A 17,722-nucleotide genomic window follows, 5' to 3' on the forward strand; every position below is an offset into this window, starting at 1 on the left:
ATCACCAGAAATGTTTCTTAAACGTACACACGACACGTACACACAAAATGCATAAAAGAAAAGAAAGAACACACACACACGCACAGAAAAGGCAACGTAAACACGACACATGCATACATACACAACATGGGTGTGTTAACGATTAAAAGAATGCGTAGTGGCATAATAAAAGTTTATTACCTATTTAGTTTTTCTGCCTCTGTCTATATATATAACGTACTTGAAAACTCTCTCGATGTTTCTGTCTCTGTCTGTTTGTCTATATCTGTCTGTCTGTCTGTCTGCCTCTGTCATCCATCTGATAACTTTAAAACTCGTTCTTTTTACTCGATTCTCGCTCACTTCTTATTTCAACAATTCACAATTTAAATCTGTCATCATCGTCATCATCATCATCTGTCAATCTATTTACCTGTTAGAGTTTAGAGAAAAAAAAAGGAAAAAAAAAAAGAGCAAGAAAGAAAGAAAATGGTATGACGATAAATAGAAAGAATCGACGTTTTCGATTGAATGGTGTGTTTTCTTTAAATGGGTTTTTATTGTCGAATGGAACGCAAGTAGGATCTTTTAAACATGCCTGCTTGCAACAATACCATAGATATTTATATACAATATATATATATATATACATATATATCCATATAGCAAAATCGTGTGTTGTGTGGAACGAGATGTTTTCAGAGAGATATGCTCCTTAGTCCAAGAGGTCTTTGCATCACGATTCATGCATGGGTCTTGCAAGAAAGGTTACGACGAGCTTTGAAATCGAGTAAAAAATTATTCGAAAAGCGTATCTTTTCCGTTTTATTTTAATCGGTTGCGAGAAAACGATTTCTTATTTTTTTTTTAATAATAGCTTCGAAATTGATTGCTTCTATATCAAATGCGATTTATTTCAACGGAATCGAGACGAAAAAAAATTTTTTCTCTTTTTTCTTTTCTTTTCTTTTTACTTTACTCTTTACTTCGGAATAGAACGGAATCTCATTGGCCGATCCGTTCTCAAGTTTTCAACGTGATTTCTTATTTCTGTCTTTTCCTTTTCTTTCTTCCTTTTCGCACGATCGATTCAATCGTGGTTAGTTAATTGTTCGGTTCCGTATTTTTATGAGGGGGAAGAAAGGAACGATCATTTCGGAGGAGCTGGTGATTTTAATTAAAAGTAGTTTGTCTACATTTGCGGAAGAGCTTTTAGAATTCTTCCAAAGGCATCCATAAATTTTATGGAGAGGTTAGAACTGTTTTAGGAGAAGCGCCTCCTATTGACCTGAATCTGTTTTATCGGTCGGTTAAGAAGTAGAAGGAAAAAAAAATTTTAATTTATTCGTTATTTATAACAAATAATTATATTGTATTTTTTTCTATTTTTTTTTTTTAATCTGAATCTGTATCTCTTGTTTTTTTTTTCTTTTTTTTTTTTTTACAATTTCCATTCTTCTTACCTTTCAAAAATTTCTCTGTACTACTCTAAATTTCTCGAAAAGAGAAAATTTACTTTCCTCTCAATTTTCCAAAAAACACAATTTATCCACTTTCCTACAATATTTCTATTGAATTGATTTCTAATACTAACATTATTCTAACATAAATTCACTTTTTCTTTTTTTTTTTCAAAATTTAAAACTTTTTCAAGAAGAATGCAATTTTTCTATAATATTTCTAATTTCAATCCTACACATAATCCTAATTTCTAGTCACTATTTATCACCAAGAAGATGGAGTCCCTGTCTTACAAGTCCCTAGGAATCACGTGACTTTACCTACATGGCGCTCGAGCGCCAAAACGGCGCAGACAGTTCCTAACCTATTTCACCGTACACACAATACTTAGCTGAAGTTTATCGCGTTTGACAATGAAGATTCGTTGAAGATGCTTCTTTAAATGAAAAAATATAATGAATTCAATAGATATTCTATTCTACAAACGAACAATACTACAAAGAAAATAAATTTAATATAATTCATAAATTATTTATCAACTTTTTTCAGTAAAAAACAGTAAAAAATCTGCGGAACAAATTACAAAAAAAAATAACCTATAAATCAAAACCTTAAACATCATCCCAATATCCCTGATTTTCACGAAAAGTCTCGAAAAAGAGAGAAAAAGTTTATTCTTCCCTCGTCCTAATAAGACTCCCCCCAAGAAAGAGCGCCACGAGGTAAGCACGCGTGAACAAACACGCGAAACTTCCGAATCCACCCGTCGTTCCCCTTCCCCCCCCTTCCACCCCCTCATCGTTTCATCCCTCATCTGGCGATCTACTCCTCTCTCTGTTCCCAGAACGAAGAGCAATCAACGTTGGATGAAGCTGCGCACCACCGTCCAATTGTCATCCGCAATCTCGACGATCCAGAAGAAACCCCCTTTGAAGCGGGAGGACTCGTTCCTGAAGAGGTTCTCGACCAGGCAGATACCCGAGAGCCAGGAGACGTTGGACACGGGGGAGGGGGAGGGGGACGCGGCCGACGAGAAGGACTCGAGCGGGAGGCGGCGCAGGAGGCCCCGAAGGTTGCAGAGGCCGCCCAAAACCGTGGTCAACCCGGACGAGAACTTTTACTATTACTGGCTTATGCTGCTCTCCGCATGCGTGTTGTACAATCTGTGGACGTTGATCGTGCGCCAAAGTTTGCCCGAGTTGCAGGCGGTCGCCCCCGCCACGTGGCTCGCCTGCGACGGTTTCACGGATCTGGTATTCTTTCTCGACGTGGCCGTGCAATTCCGTACCGGTTACCTGGAACAAGGTTTGATGGTGTACAACAGCAAGAAACTGGCTGGACATTACCTCAAGTCGAAGTCGTTCGTGTTGGATCTGTTGGCCCTGTTGCCCCTCGACCTTCTCCAGGTCAATCTCGGGAGCAACCCTATGCTCAGGTTCCCGAGATTTCTCAAGATATATCGGGTGTACAATTACTACTACATGGTCGAGTCGAGGACGGTCTATCCGAATCTGTGGCGCGTGTTGAATCTCATACACATACTGCTTATACTGGCGCACTGGTTCGGCTGCTTTTACTACTTGCTCAGCGAGGCGGAAGGATTCCAAGGGGACTGGGTCTACCCGTACAGGCCGGGCGAGTACGCGACCCTCACCAGGAAGTATCTCGGCTCGCTCTACTGGTCCACCCTCACCCTCACCACGATCGGCGATCTACCCACGCCGGAGACCAACGCCGAGTGAGTGATAATGTCTCTACGACTGTACACATACTCTTCCTTTGTTTTCTTTTCTTTGTTCCTTTTCTTCGATTTTCGTTTTGTGGTCTTCTTTTTTTGCGTGTCAGGTGGGTGCGAGAGAATTTCTTTCGATTCTCGCGTCATTTCTACGGTTTGAAAAAAATATTTTTTATGGTTAGTTTGTTGGACGAAAGAATAATTATTGGCTATATATTTTGTACAAGTATAATTTAGATTAGGTTAGGTTATGCGCAGGTTTCAATGATTCTCGTAAAGCGTTCGTCAAAATGCGAGAAGAAGAATTTCAAACGAAAGTTATATAGCATATAGAAAAAAAGAATATACTTATTATATATTGTACTTTATACGTTTTATATAAATATAATTTAAGTTGGGATGATTCTGATTAATTTTGCTTAAATTTCTCGTAAAATGTTACGAAAGAATAATTGTGACATAATTATAGGTTATGTTACTTACCTAAATTCATAGTACGTGAAAAGTGTATGGTAATTTTACGTACAAGTTGGATCAGTACGCGAAAAATAGAACGATCTTTTAATAATTCCATGCTACAATTTGGAGAAATTGAACGTACTTAAATTTTCACAAATTTCCACAAACATTTTACGTAGTTTGAACATCCAAATATGCTGCACCCACCTAACACGTATACTTTTCACATATATGTATATATATATATCTTTATACATCTTTCTTTTATCTCTTTGTGGGCTTGACGATTCTTTCGCCTCTTACACATGCAAACTCTTGTCCGTGTCTGTTGTCCGTTTGCTCGCCGGTTAGACGGTTATTCGTTCAAGTGTTCGCCACACAGGGCGCGGCCTGTCTCTAACTAGATATCACCCAATCGACACTCGAGACTTGAGAGAGAATGGAATACCGCAGCGTCGTTGATTTATACACAGGCACAGTTGGCCCGATTTACACACACGGATACTACTCTGCGCGGGGTTTTTGGCAAACTAAAAACCGTTTCCAATGTGGGTGGAAATGGTAAATTCTGAGAATTTGCGGTGATTTTTGACAGTTGGGAGTTTGGGAATTCGAAGGGAAAGTGGGTCGTGGGGAATTTAAATTAAGTCGGGATTTGAATCGTGTTGGAATCGGTGTTTGTAACGTAAGTACATCGAAATAGGATTACGATTGTAGGGGAACAGAAAGATAATCCTGGAATAAATATATTTCTCCGCAGGAGAAAACAATTTTTCATGAGTATTACTTTTTTTTTTTTTTTTTCTGTTTTATCCGAGACAATTTTTTTTAAACTTGGATAAAGTATCGATAGAGGACTTTTTTTTTAAATATCGAACAATTATTATTTATAAATTAAATTTTTATCTCGGCCTCGTTTTATTTCTTTAAAAAAATATACCAGAAATATACATTTATTTGTATAAAAATAAATAATCAAATTTGAAAAACGATCGATCTGTCATAACGAATGGCACGATGTTCCATTATACATTATTCTCACTAAACGTATATTTTAAATCGGATCACCAAAGAAAAATATTAAAATTAATTGTTAATCGAAACGACTCGTTATTCGAATTATTATTCTTTATATCGGATATATATAAAGTACATCCAATCGGCGCATGCAAATATCGTGCAACTCGAGACGATGGCAAATATCATTCGGATAATCGACAAATCCGGACGAAATATCCAAGAAATCGGTCGCGACACTCCTTCAAATACATTTCCTCGAGTTGAGGGGAGGAGGGGGGTAAGCCTCTTTAGAATCGTGAAAAAGCAAACAAGCTCGACTAAGCTCGGATAATCGGATAGAGCCGATGAATATGGAAAAGTAAATCCAACTACCGATTCTTCTTTTTTTTCTCCCCTCCTCCTTTCTTTTCCTTTTTTTTTTTTTTTTTTTTATTTCTCGTACAACATCGTTCTCGTTCTTCCTCGATCGAGAAGAGAATGGTTTTCCCGATAAATGCGATGACAAAAAAAGGATCTAATAACGTCGCGTGTTCGAATTTTCCATTAATTGCTCTTAAACGTTTCAGTTATAAAGGGGATAGTTGGTGATGAGTGGGGAAAAAAAAAGAAGAGGGAGGGAAATTGAATTAGCTCGCGCGTATAAATTTCGATCTGTTAAAGGTGATGGAGGCAAGCGGCCAATTTGCATCCACATTTTTGATAAAGGAAATTCGAGGAAATAAATAAAATTAAAGAAAAATATATCTATTAGAACGGAAAAATTCATTTGGATAATTGGACAATATTTGTTTATCCGTTGCTAACGAGTTTGAATTAACGATTCGAAAGAATATTCTTGGAACGTTTTAATACCTATTCTGTGAAGAAATAAAAGCGAACTTATCGATCGAGAAATAAAAGTGAATTTATCGATCGAGAAATAAAGTAAAGTTATCAATCGAGAAGTGAAATAAAGTTATCGATCGAGAAATAAAATAAAGTTATCGATTGAAAAGAATAAAAATTACTGTGATATATGGAATAATTTTATATAAACGTGTAATCGGATTAGAGAGAAGTAAGAATCAAAGATTCTTTGAAAATTATTCGATCGATTTATTATTATTCTTACTGTTGTTTAATTTTATAATACCCGAATAGATATTGACGTTGAAAAAGTAATAAGGATCGGTCAAGGAAGAAGAAGAAAAAAACTGTTGTAATATGTAATATACGATGAAAGTTCCCCTTTATACGGTTAAATGTGGTGTCTTTTAAGTGGTACTGCCATTCTGAAGCAATTCAAAAGGTAGAAGAAAGAAGTAGTACTTACAGAATTTTAACCAGGTTCTAAGCATATTTTATTCACTGCAACATTATAACGTGAGTGGCGCTGCAAAGTACGAAGTTAGAACTTAAAGAGTTAAAGACGACCACTTTAAATCTGAAACGTCTAGTAATAGTCCAATCTGGATGTATTACAAGTTTCCTCATTTTCACAATTTCGCTAATATCGTGACGTGTTATAAATAATAATTAATTAATATCATAAAACATTTAAAATATGATTCATAACCTATTTGAAAACTATGCATAATTTTTATCTACTATCCTATTTTATTTTTCCTATTTAATAATAAATAATAATTACAACATTTTTTTTTCTTTTCTTTTTTTAATATAGTTACAAACGAATATACAGATAGCATAGAATACAAAAAATAGAAAAGTGAATAAAAAAAATTGCAAGTCATAAAAAGTATTACTAATATTATTGGCAATATTTCTATGTATATACACGAATAATAATTTTAAGCGACGTTGAAGTGAAATTTGAATATATCGCGTAGAAAATTTAAAGTCGACACCTTTGCCTTGAGAGGTTAAGTCGGGCTGCCACTTCGGCCGCGTGACATAATAAGGTTTTCTAGCGTGTTGCTGATAGCTTAGAGTCGCGTGCATTCACGTGCCGTGTTTTTCGTCGTTTTGGAAACCATTTCCTCTCGAAATTCGTCACAGCGATCCGTCGAGTCATCGAAGAAAAGCGCGCGAAAATTCAAACGCAGTTGACGTTAATAAGAGATATGCTAATAACCGGTGATGTAACTATATTCTCGAAACATTTCTAAGGCTTTTCTACGTGTCAAATTGTCTTTAGGGGCGAGAAATGTGATTATTTGAATCACAATGTGATTCTTAAGTAATAATCGTTCTTCTTATATCGATTTTATTATTTAAATAATTCGATCGAGTATAAGAATTATCGCGTATATTTGAATAAATATATTTAAAATCTTTCGATTATTATTATTAATTCACTGTAATTTTCGATGATAAAATCAATCCGTCCGCGATTTTAACAATTAACAAACGATCCATCTTTGATTCCATTAAGAATCCAACAAATCAATTTTCATACGGACAGTTTAGCCGACATGGAATTGAATTAGAAGCATGATATTTGCGTGGAATCCAATTAGCATAATGAGATATTCCAACGTTTCTTTTTCTACTATTTGACTTCGTCTTATATACGTTATATATATTTCTTTCGATATACGTTTTTTTTAATATTATAAATATTTATTAATATAATAGGAGAAAAATTTTCGATCTGCTTTTTTTTTTTAAGAATTAAATAAGAATCTTTCAAATGGGACAATCAATTTGACAATCTTTTTTTTTTTTCCTTCCTTTTTCACTGTTTACCTTTGTGTTTCTCTTTGCCATCACGAATTGAAGTTAATTCACTGATAGAAAACACGAGGATGTGAACGAAAGGGGCTAAAGAAGAGATCAGAAAACACGACGAGTTCAATCTGATAAAATAAGAGAAAAATGGAAAAGTACAAGGGAATAAAATACGTTGCAAAAGTGGAATAATTCAATCTGAAAATGAAAGAAATAAAAGAGATAGGTATCACAAAGGGATGAAAAGTCCATAAAAATCCAAAAAAGGGTCAATTTAAAAGGGAAAGGTAGAGAAAAAAAAGGGGGGGGAATAAAAATGCAATAAAAGGAAAGACGAAAGAAAAATGGTGAGATAATTACACATATTCCGTGCAGTTCTAATTTTAATCTTTTAATCTTAATGCATATGTTATTAAAAGTCATTTTCTCGATTAATCCTTTCGAAAAAAACTTGAATCGTCGTTTATTATAAAATTAACAAAATTAAAACTTGAAGAAGAACAAGAGTTCAGAATTATTTCAACTTATTAATACAATATTCTGACAATATAACATTGAATTTAGAATTTAGATTCGATGGTAATACTGTGTCAAAATTTAATTACAATCTGAAACTGAATATCTTCCAATTTTCTAAAAAAAAAAAAAGAAAATTGTCACAAAAGTAAGCAATATAAACATTTCCTGTCAATTAATACTCGCTATTTCTTTTTCTTTTCATGAACTTTTTAATACACAATTGATATACAATTGATGGTTGAAGCTTAAGGTTAATTAGAGGAATGACCTTTACCCAACATGTATCAAGGTCGAGATCATCGAGCCGACTTACCTGAGAGTATCTCGAGAAGAGCGAAAGGTCAGGATAAAAAAAAAAAGGAAAGAAAAAGAAAAGTCAATCTGAAATGGAAATAAGCCACGACCCTCTTATAATTATATACAAAAATACATTTTCGATCGTAAGAAATTTCTTTTTTCTTAAAAGGTGGCCGAAAGAAACGAGAATATTAGTCAAATAAATCAAAAATATTTCAAATCTCGCGCGTTAACGTGCTCGATAATATGTCGATAATATTTTCGATTCGTTTCTCTTCGATTAACCTAACCTCTTCGTTCGTATCATCGTTCACAGATCGAAGAAAATCGTACTACGATAAATTTCAATTCAAAAGAGAAGAGAAAAAAATTATTTGTCCAAAATAAAAAGAAAAATGGGGAGGGAAGAAGATAGAAAAATTGGGATCGTTAAGAAAGAGGAGAGGAGAATAATTGAAGATTACGCGCGAGCAGGATTCCATTTTCTCTTAAGCATAACATGTCCCTTAGCGAACCAGATAGATGCCTAGGAATTAGACTCGTGAAGCGGCCTTTGTTGTTGTTGTGTTGGCAGAGTCGTAGCGGGCGGCAATCCCCGGAGCCTCGCTCGTCGTGGCCGACTGTCCCGGCTTCTGCAGTTCAAGCATAACGGAGGGTATCTGTATCGTTTCCAGAAAATTCAAATAAAAAAACGAGATCAGTAAAAAGAAAAAGAAAAAGAAAAAAAAAACGAGATACATGCGAAAAGAGAAAAATTCGAAGGAAAAGGGAGGGGGGAGGAATAGGATTTCGAATTTCGAGAAAAAGAAAAAAAAAGAAAAACAAAGCAGAGGTTGAGAGAATGGAGAAACGATCGTGAAAATGGCGTTAGACTTGCGATTCGGATTGAGATTGAACGTTGTGGAACGAGCGAGAGAGAGAGAGAGAGAGAGAGAGAGAGAGAGAGAGAAAGAGGTATGAAACGAGGAATGAAAGTGACGGGAGAGCGATTGGTTTCGCGAACGTGAGGAGAAAGGTTGATTGGGCGAAGGAAAAGGTGAGTGCGTGAATGGTCGATCGAATCGATGGAATTCGAAAGTGGAGGGGGAAGGAAAGGCGATTGGCACGTTCGAATTTCCCGCGCGAACAATGGCGAGGCCATTCTTTTCCCCGCGTGGGCGCAGTGGACGACAGAATAAATTTCATTCGCTTATATTATTATTATTATATTATATTTATTATATATATTTATTATACTTATTATTATATTTAGAATTTAGATTTGATTGGAGAGAGTACGATTTTTTTCCGTGGGTGTTTTTTTTTTTATTAAGGATTGGCGAGTTTCTAGGGAATTTTCGAACTGATGGGAAGATTATTTCAAAAATTAAGAGAATTAAGATGCATCGATATTTCTGAATCTTTCAGAAATATATTCCATAGATATTTTAGGATTAAAAATTTCTCTTCTAGGGTTTTTTTTTTTTTAATTTTACTATCAGATATTTAATATTATTCTACTGTAATCATTATCGAAGTATTTTTCTTCTCTATATTTAAAATACGTTTCAAAAAATTAGAACTAAAACACACGATACAATTATTTCTCGTGGACTCTTTTTTTCAACGTCGAATGTAACGCATTCAAAATAAAAAAAAAAAAATAGAATCGGACCAGCTTCCATTCTACTTTCCATTATAGAATTATCAGAACCGTGTTATTTTCCATTACAAAACAACTAACTGAAACAACTAAAGCACGTAACTTTGTCGTGAACTCTTTTTCCAACGTTTTACCGTATAATAGAATTTAGCAAAAAAAGAAAAAAAGAGAAATAAAACACCATCGTCATCCTCGGTCGCATAAAATATAAAAAAAAGAAGAGAATTATTCCAAGCTTAAAAATTAAAATTTCTCAACTTCTTAATCGATTCTTAATCCTCGATCAAAACTAAAGATCCATAGCCAATAATACAATATATATATATATATATATATATTTAAAAAAAAAAAAAAAAAGAGGAAAATAAAACACCATCGTCATCCTCGGTCGCATATAAAATATAAAAAAAGAAGAACCAGAATTATTCCAAGCTTAAAAATTAAAATACGCCCAAATTTCTCAACTTCTTAATCGATTCTTAATCCTCGATCAAAACTAAAGATCCATAGCCAATAATACAATATATATATATATATATATTTAAAAAAAAAAAAAAAGAGGAAAATAAAACACCATCGTCATCCTCGGTCGCATATAAAATATAAAAAAAGGAAGAGAATTATTCCAAGCTTAAAAATTAAAATACGCCCAAATTTCTCAACTTCTTAATCGATTTTTAATCCTCGATCAAAACTAAAGATCCATAGCCAATAACACAATATATATATATATATATATATATTAAAAAAAAAAAAAAAAAAAAAAAAAAAGAGGAAAATAAAACTCCTTATTTTGAATCGGCGGCAGTGATAACCGAAATTCGTTATTCACACGCGGTTGAATTTACGCGTGGCGCCTGGGGCCGGCTTTCACGCAAGCAAATCAGAGTAGTATTATTCATGTCCCGTTGGCCGGGTGAGCCTTTGACGACGAGACAAGGGGCGGCAAAGCCGGCAATTACTCTTTGTCCGGGGGAAGGTATCGGTAAATAGGTGTCGACGGTGCACCGACACGAGCGGAAACGCCTTCTCCTATCTCTCGCGTATCTCCCGCGTGATCGATGAAACCGGTTTCCACCACGCAATAGCCGCGGATCGATCGTGGAGTAAGAGAGAGAGAGAGATAGGTCCACCACTCTCTTGAAAACTCGAGAAGGAAGGAGAAGGAGAAGGAGAAGAAAGGAATTACGCGGAAAAGGATAAGAGTCGCTTGGGTGGGGGAAGAAGGAAGGAACGGTCGTAAGAATCGAGAGATAAGTGGAGGGGGGAGGATACGTTGATCTCTGTGGGTGGATAGTTTTTTGCTCCCTCTTGCGCGATCGAGCAGATATTATTAGAGGAATTTTACGAGTCGCGTAAATTTTTTGGTTTTTGTACATCGATGTTTAAGATTCGTTACATTTCCTTTTTTTTAAATCAAAAATGGGTTAAAGAAAGCTGTGATAAATTCATTTATGTATATTCATATATACATTTATAATATATATTTAAATAATTATAATATAATATACTTAATTATAATAATATACTATATATTTTAATTTCAACATTTTGTGCTGTAAGATAGTTTGAAAAGACTAATAAGAAAATTCGTTGCACATCAGGAAATAATATGGAACATTCGTTTCACAAAATTTCCCTAGATCGAGAAATCTTCTATCTAGGAAAATAATATGGAACATTCGTTTCACAAAATTTCCCTAGATCGAGAAATCTCCTATCTAGGGAAATCTTCTATCTAGTAAATTGAGAATTGTTTATATTATACTGTCATGGTAATATTAATTCAAAATTTCTTTAAATTCAATTAGTATCGTAACAATATCAACTCGATTAACTCGAAATTTCCTTAGTTAAATAGTTAGAAATCTACATTATCGATGTGGCGTTATTAATCATCCGTTTGTTTATTAGTCGTATAAAAGGTAACAAATCTATGTGCGCGGATCAATTAGGCAGGCATTATTTCCACCGTGCATAAAAGCTTTGATTAATAGATGGGAGGCGTAATCTGATTTAGATCCCCCTCGCGATTGTGAAATTCGGATTGCAAATAATACGTGAAAACTCATGGTTTATAGCGGATACAATTCGAGTCACATTCCGTTTTGCCCCGTTATCGTAGGATCGTTTATCGTCGATCCAGATGCTTCCATGTATTGGCCTGACTAATGTATATTTATTACATCGGAACCGAATTCGAAAGCAGATTTCTCGAAATCGACTTTACATGGATGTAATGCAAAAATATAATGTAGATGGGTTTAGAGTGTCTTGTAAATAGTGAAATATATAGGATAAAAGATTAGAAATGATTATTGCATAGGTGATATAATAGATCTGATTAAACATCTTTTGTGTCATGATCATATTAATATATTTAATTTAATTAAAAATATTGGATTAATTGTACTTAATTATTTTAGAAATTATTAAACGTTTGACCATTGATTTATATGGCGAGTAAAGATTACATAGAGATATAGATATGTACAATTAAATATGACTAATCAAAATTATTATACTTTTAAATTTACTATTTGTAGTACTGTGAATTAAAGTAGAAGAAACTTTTTATGGAATGCATTTAATTTCAAAGTTCTAAGAATGGATGCCATGCTCTTGCTCACAATCCTCTTAAATTGAAGAATTTAAAATTTGTAATTTTCAAAAAGAAAAGAAAGATATAATTTTGGCAATTTTTATACAAATCCAAAAAAAGTTGCTATGAATCAATTACATATCTATAATTATAAAATAAATTTAGAAATATAATTTGTACATAACACAATTTCAATTTATTAAATTATTCAGTCAAATATATATGTATAATAAATATATTGATTGTATTAAATACATTGATAATTTAATTTGATGTTTATTTTAAAATTTTTTTAATATCAAAAATTATTTTATATAAATCAATGACATGAGTAATTCCATAAATAGCATTAATCAAACAAATATCTTTCATCTAAAATACAATTATAAAAAAAAATAAAAAAATTGTAGGATTTATTTTGTAAAATTATTATCAATAAGAAGAGAAATAATGTGTATACCAAATAATAACGATAGTTTCATCGAATGTCTCATTCAACGGTAGGGAACAAATCAATGGAGACCATTATTCATAAGGGTGATGCATGAATAGCTCGATAACTCACGAATCAACGCGAAACAACAGGTATAGTTAATTATTACTTGTTTCATGATTGTCACTAGATACGTGACACTGCCATCTTGGTTATCGTGCTTTCAATATTACACTCAGCTAAACCAGTATTATGTAAAGCTTATGGTCTAGACTCTTAGGTAACGTTCATACTGCCAATTCGTTATCCCAATAGACAAGTTTGATTTTACGAGTAGAAGGATCTTGATCTTTTATATGTTTGGCGAGATATAATGTGTGATTCGAAATAATTTAACAAATTTTGGAAACTGTGAAATGTATTTTGTAGAAATGTTACTAGAAATTTTTAAATTTATTTTAATTTTCTAAAATTATCATATATTCATTTTTATCAAAAAGAAATTTTATGGAATTGAACAAAATTTATAAATAAGTGTTATAAAAATTGGAAACATAAATTTTTGCAATTAGAAAAAAAAATAATTTAAGAAATTTCTTTATGTTTATTTAAAATAAATTCTTGAAAAAGAAAACTTTTGAATTTAAATATTATTATGCATAAAGAATCAAATAACATTGCATCACATTGCAACAGTTCTTTTCTCTGAAAAGATGCAAGTATTTCATTTAAACTTTCTCTCTTGAAACTTTACATAACTTGTGAATTATTTAAAATATTAATCTAAGTTTCCATGTATAATTCCAATTCAAAATAATCCAATACGAAATATAAATATAACTATGTTTAACTTTTTCATTACATTAATATTTGAATAAAAATACCAATAAAAAAAGAAATATTATACAAAATTCTTGATTAAAATATATATATATTGATTAAAAAAATAAATTATATTAATTTTTTAATTAATGAATTTGCATCATTGTCATAAAATAGAATTCAGGATAATAGAATAATTAAAGTCATTCAAAGGATATTCACGATCATTTGACAGCTATTCAGGATCATTTTGTGATTATTTTAGTCACTTAACGTCATTCAAATGCACTTTATGGTCGTTCGAGAGCATGTCAAAATCAATTAATTGTTAGACGTCCTAGTTTCAACGATCGAAAAATCATAACCTAATAATCTAACCTAAATTATATCTTTTATAAATAAATATAATGTATAGAGAAAATTTTAGCAAATTTTCTTCTTAAAAAAGAAAAAAATGTTATCACAATAGTACACCAAAGCATTAAATATTAATTTTAAATTTATAAAAAAATATATATATATATAAATAAACGATACATATATAAAAATCAAATATTTCGATATTTTAAAACATCGAATGTACAAGTCAAATATAAAAATAAATAATATTAATATATCATATTACGATATCAAAAACAAAAATTTCAACTTACAATTAATAATTTTTCATCTCACATTTTTCATCTGACAAGAGATACAGTGGTTCACTATTTAAAATTTGAATATTCAATATATCACTGCTTCAATATTGCACAGTCATTCATTCGTACAAACGTATTACAAAGATTAAGTTATAGATCATGAAAACTATTTGAAGTAAATTTATTAAGACAATCAACTTAACGCGTTTAACGTGGAATCGTCGGTCACGAAGAATTTGTCTAAAATCCACGAATGTCTACGGTTTCATCACGATTGACAAAACGACAAAACGACACGATGACGTGACAGGAACGAATGCGTTCTTCAAATCGATATTATCGAGTTTCACGATATCTCAAAACCTATCGATCTCTATCGCATTTTTCCTCGATACGACAATCGTTTCATGAGGATTAGCCATTGATCAAAAATTTTATCAAAACTCGCCATTTTTTTTTTTATTTTAATACCGAGTGGAATGATTCTGACTAAAAAATACGATAAAAATTATGGCTAGAAAATTTCTTTTTTAAAACATTATACATGGAAATAGGATTTAATCACAACAATTTTCAAGATACCACAACACAAGATGTAAATAATGATAATATAAAAATAATGTGTACATATATGTACATATATTACAAGAAAATTTAAAAAAATCTGATACTTTTGTATATATATGTAGAGCTATATATAAAGAAATTTATTTTTTTATGTAAAATCTTTTTGAAGATTTCAAATTTTTTTTCATTTTCTATAATATTTTATTTAATGTGTTTCATATTTTATATAATTTTAATTGGAAATGTTTTTTACAACAGGATATTTGATTAAAAAACAAAAATAATACATTATAAAATAAAATAACTGAAACTTTAAAAAATTCTTTCATATATAATTCATTATCTTTTATATTACATTCATGAAATTTCATGTGAGACAGAATTATTCATCCTACTTTTCTCAGATATTTAAAAACATTTTTCGATATTATCAATAATAATATATTATTATATGCAATAATTCAATATCTAAAAGATAAAAAAATAATCTAAATTTAACAAGATCCTTTCTAAATTTCTTCAGTACATTTAATTTTTTTTTTCTCAGTTCATCCAATTAGCTTTTGTGATATCCAATACATTCTTTTCTTCTGCTTTACATTTAAACAACAACCTCATACAAATTTATAATCTGTCAAAAAGAAAAGAAAAGTCTATTAACTTAAATCATTCTTTAAAAAAGAAAAAAGAAAAAAAAGAAGAAATACTTGCACACAAAGATTCAAGATCCTTTAAAGGCTGAAAATTGAAAGGTGAAACGATCCTTGTCTTAATTACTCCATCCGATCTCAATACTTCTGAAAGTCTCTAAAAGATTACTGTTCACCAGAGATGGATTGAAGACATCGTGAAATTTTCGGTCGATGTGAGCGTGTCGTTGAACGAGTATCGACGACAAAGGGGAATGTTCTTCTCGGAACGCGAGTGAAACTCATCCTTTATCGGTGGCATTTCGAATTCTGGCCTAGCTCTATTACAAACGGTCCTAACCCGCGGTCGACGACAGTCGATTCCATCTAATTTGAATAATACCTCGGCGAATATTCTATCGGCCAATGGCAGACCTATCCCTCTTCCATGGAATTTTCATTCGTTCTTCGATCAAGCGTATTAAGTATCGGCAAGAAGCTCAACGGTGTCTTGAAGCATTCTTCATTGTCATGCAATTGGAACTTACTTATCTTGCTTCGTAGCAGGTGTCATTACACAATGGAACCTCGATTACTGAAACATTAATAGATTTTGAAAATAGTGATATTTTAAATATGATTCTTATAATTTCAATTAAAATTTTTCGACGTAATATTTATATGTATATCATTGTAATTTAATCAATTAAATATTTAACTGATTATAAGAGAAAAAAATTCGTATGGAAAGATATATTTTAGATAGAAAATATATTCGGGTTAGATCGGAAAATTTCGGGCGTGATCGACGAAGTTTCTATTATAGCTGATCCACAACCGTTCAATTTTAAAACAAGTATCGAATAATATAATATATCATGATTTCGTCCAAACTTTTTTAATTTTAATTTTCGAAATTAAAGATTCTGAGTTATTATGAGATTTAATATTTCTAATTACATTTGTTTCTCTAAGCGTAATCCACGAAAAATTTTTCACTTTTTTTTTGTATTAATCATAATTTTTTATTACGTGATATAATTTATATTCAAGTAAAGATTAATATTTTTCAGATAAAATCAATTGATGTGTACTTCAATATATTATATATTAATTGTTCTATGAATCGTATGGAAATTAATGGAATAAATGCATTCTAGATCGTGATAATTTACCATAATATTTATAGTGGTGTCATATAATGATATGATTGTTATGATGATGTTGTTGCAGTAATTCATTATAAATTCCAACTAATTTTCTAAAAATAATTATAATTTTCAAGAGGAATGAACAAAAAAATATCTGAAAAATATTCTTTTTATCCATTCATTATTTTAAAAATTAATCAACAAATTAATAAATTAATATTTTCTTTATTGCCGTGGAAATAAATATTATTGTTTTCTATTTGCAAATAAAAAATTTCTATACGAGAAAAGAACAAAAGATTGAAATTGCTTTTAATAACTATCAAAAAATATCTATATTGCAACAACGAAAAATTACCTCAGTATCGAATCAGTTGTCCACAAGCTAATAAACTGAAATTGGCACTCAATTTCAGAGATAAAGGGTGCACTTCCAATAGAGAGTAATTCAATGACATTAAACTATAGTACTCGTCGATAGCTCGGGAATATCCTCGATATTGTTAACCTTATCTTCCTCATCGGTTCGCTATCGTAATGGCGGCCCAATCGAAGGAAATTCAACCGATAGAGGGCAGGCATGGACAATTCATTTGCAGAAGTTTCGAAGGGAAAGCGCTAGGATAAAATATTCTATGGTCGATCTTTGAATTGTGATGTGTTTGTTCTTTTTGGATGGAATTTACTGCGCGAATAATTTCAAGGTTAGTTGAGTTCTATTTTCTTAATTCTTATAATAAAATGATCATGGAATGAAACATTTTTATTCTGGAGAAATGGAGAAAAATTTCTGATTCTGAAATGAGAAGATTGATTTGATAGGTTAACGTGAATAGAGGGAATAAAAAAGATAAATAATTTTTAAATATAAGATTGAAAATTGTATTTAAATTTAAGATTTAATTACTTATAGATAGAATGAAAGAGAATATTTTAATATTAAAGGATTAAAATTTATATATTGTTTTTATGAGACAAATTTATATAAAGAAATCACAATTTATATTTTATAAAATATTACAAAAACTATAACCTAATATAATAGAAGAAAAATAAAATCTTTAGTTTTAATTTTAATTATTTATCAAAAAGTTA

At 31.5% G+C, this 17,722-nt stretch overlaps 1 protein-coding gene and 1 long non-coding RNA gene across 11 annotated transcripts in view; one reads left to right on the top strand and one right to left on the bottom strand.

The window, feature by feature from the left end:
• The window catches only part of LOC100576291, a 160,215-nt gene that overhangs the window by 114,887 nt on the left and 27,606 nt on the right, over positions 1 to 17,722 (top strand). For 9 of the 10 annotated variants that reach the window (XM_026439889.1, XM_026439890.1, XM_026439887.1 and 6 more), the window contains 2 exons: positions 2,285 to 3,178; positions 8,715 to 8,795. In XM_026439889.1, coding sequence (XP_026295674.1) covers positions 2,285 to 3,178; positions 8,715 to 8,795 — 975 coding nt within the window. The remainder of the gene's footprint in view (positions 1 to 2,284; positions 3,179 to 8,714; positions 8,796 to 17,722) is intronic. The other variant, XM_026439892.1, reaches the window with a different exon arrangement.
• On the bottom strand, positions 8,329 to 14,882 carry LOC102656923. Its single transcript, XR_409647.3, has 2 exons — positions 14,293 to 14,882; positions 8,329 to 8,799 (listed from the first exon to the last, which is right to left on the bottom strand). It is a non-coding gene; the product is annotated as an uncharacterized LOC102656923 (long non-coding RNA).

Source organism: Apis mellifera, linkage group LG1 (genome assembly GCF_003254395.2).
Source record: "Apis mellifera strain DH4 linkage group LG1, Amel_HAv3.1, whole genome shotgun sequence".
Lineage (NCBI taxonomy): Eukaryota > Metazoa > Arthropoda > Insecta > Hymenoptera > Apidae > Apis > Apis mellifera.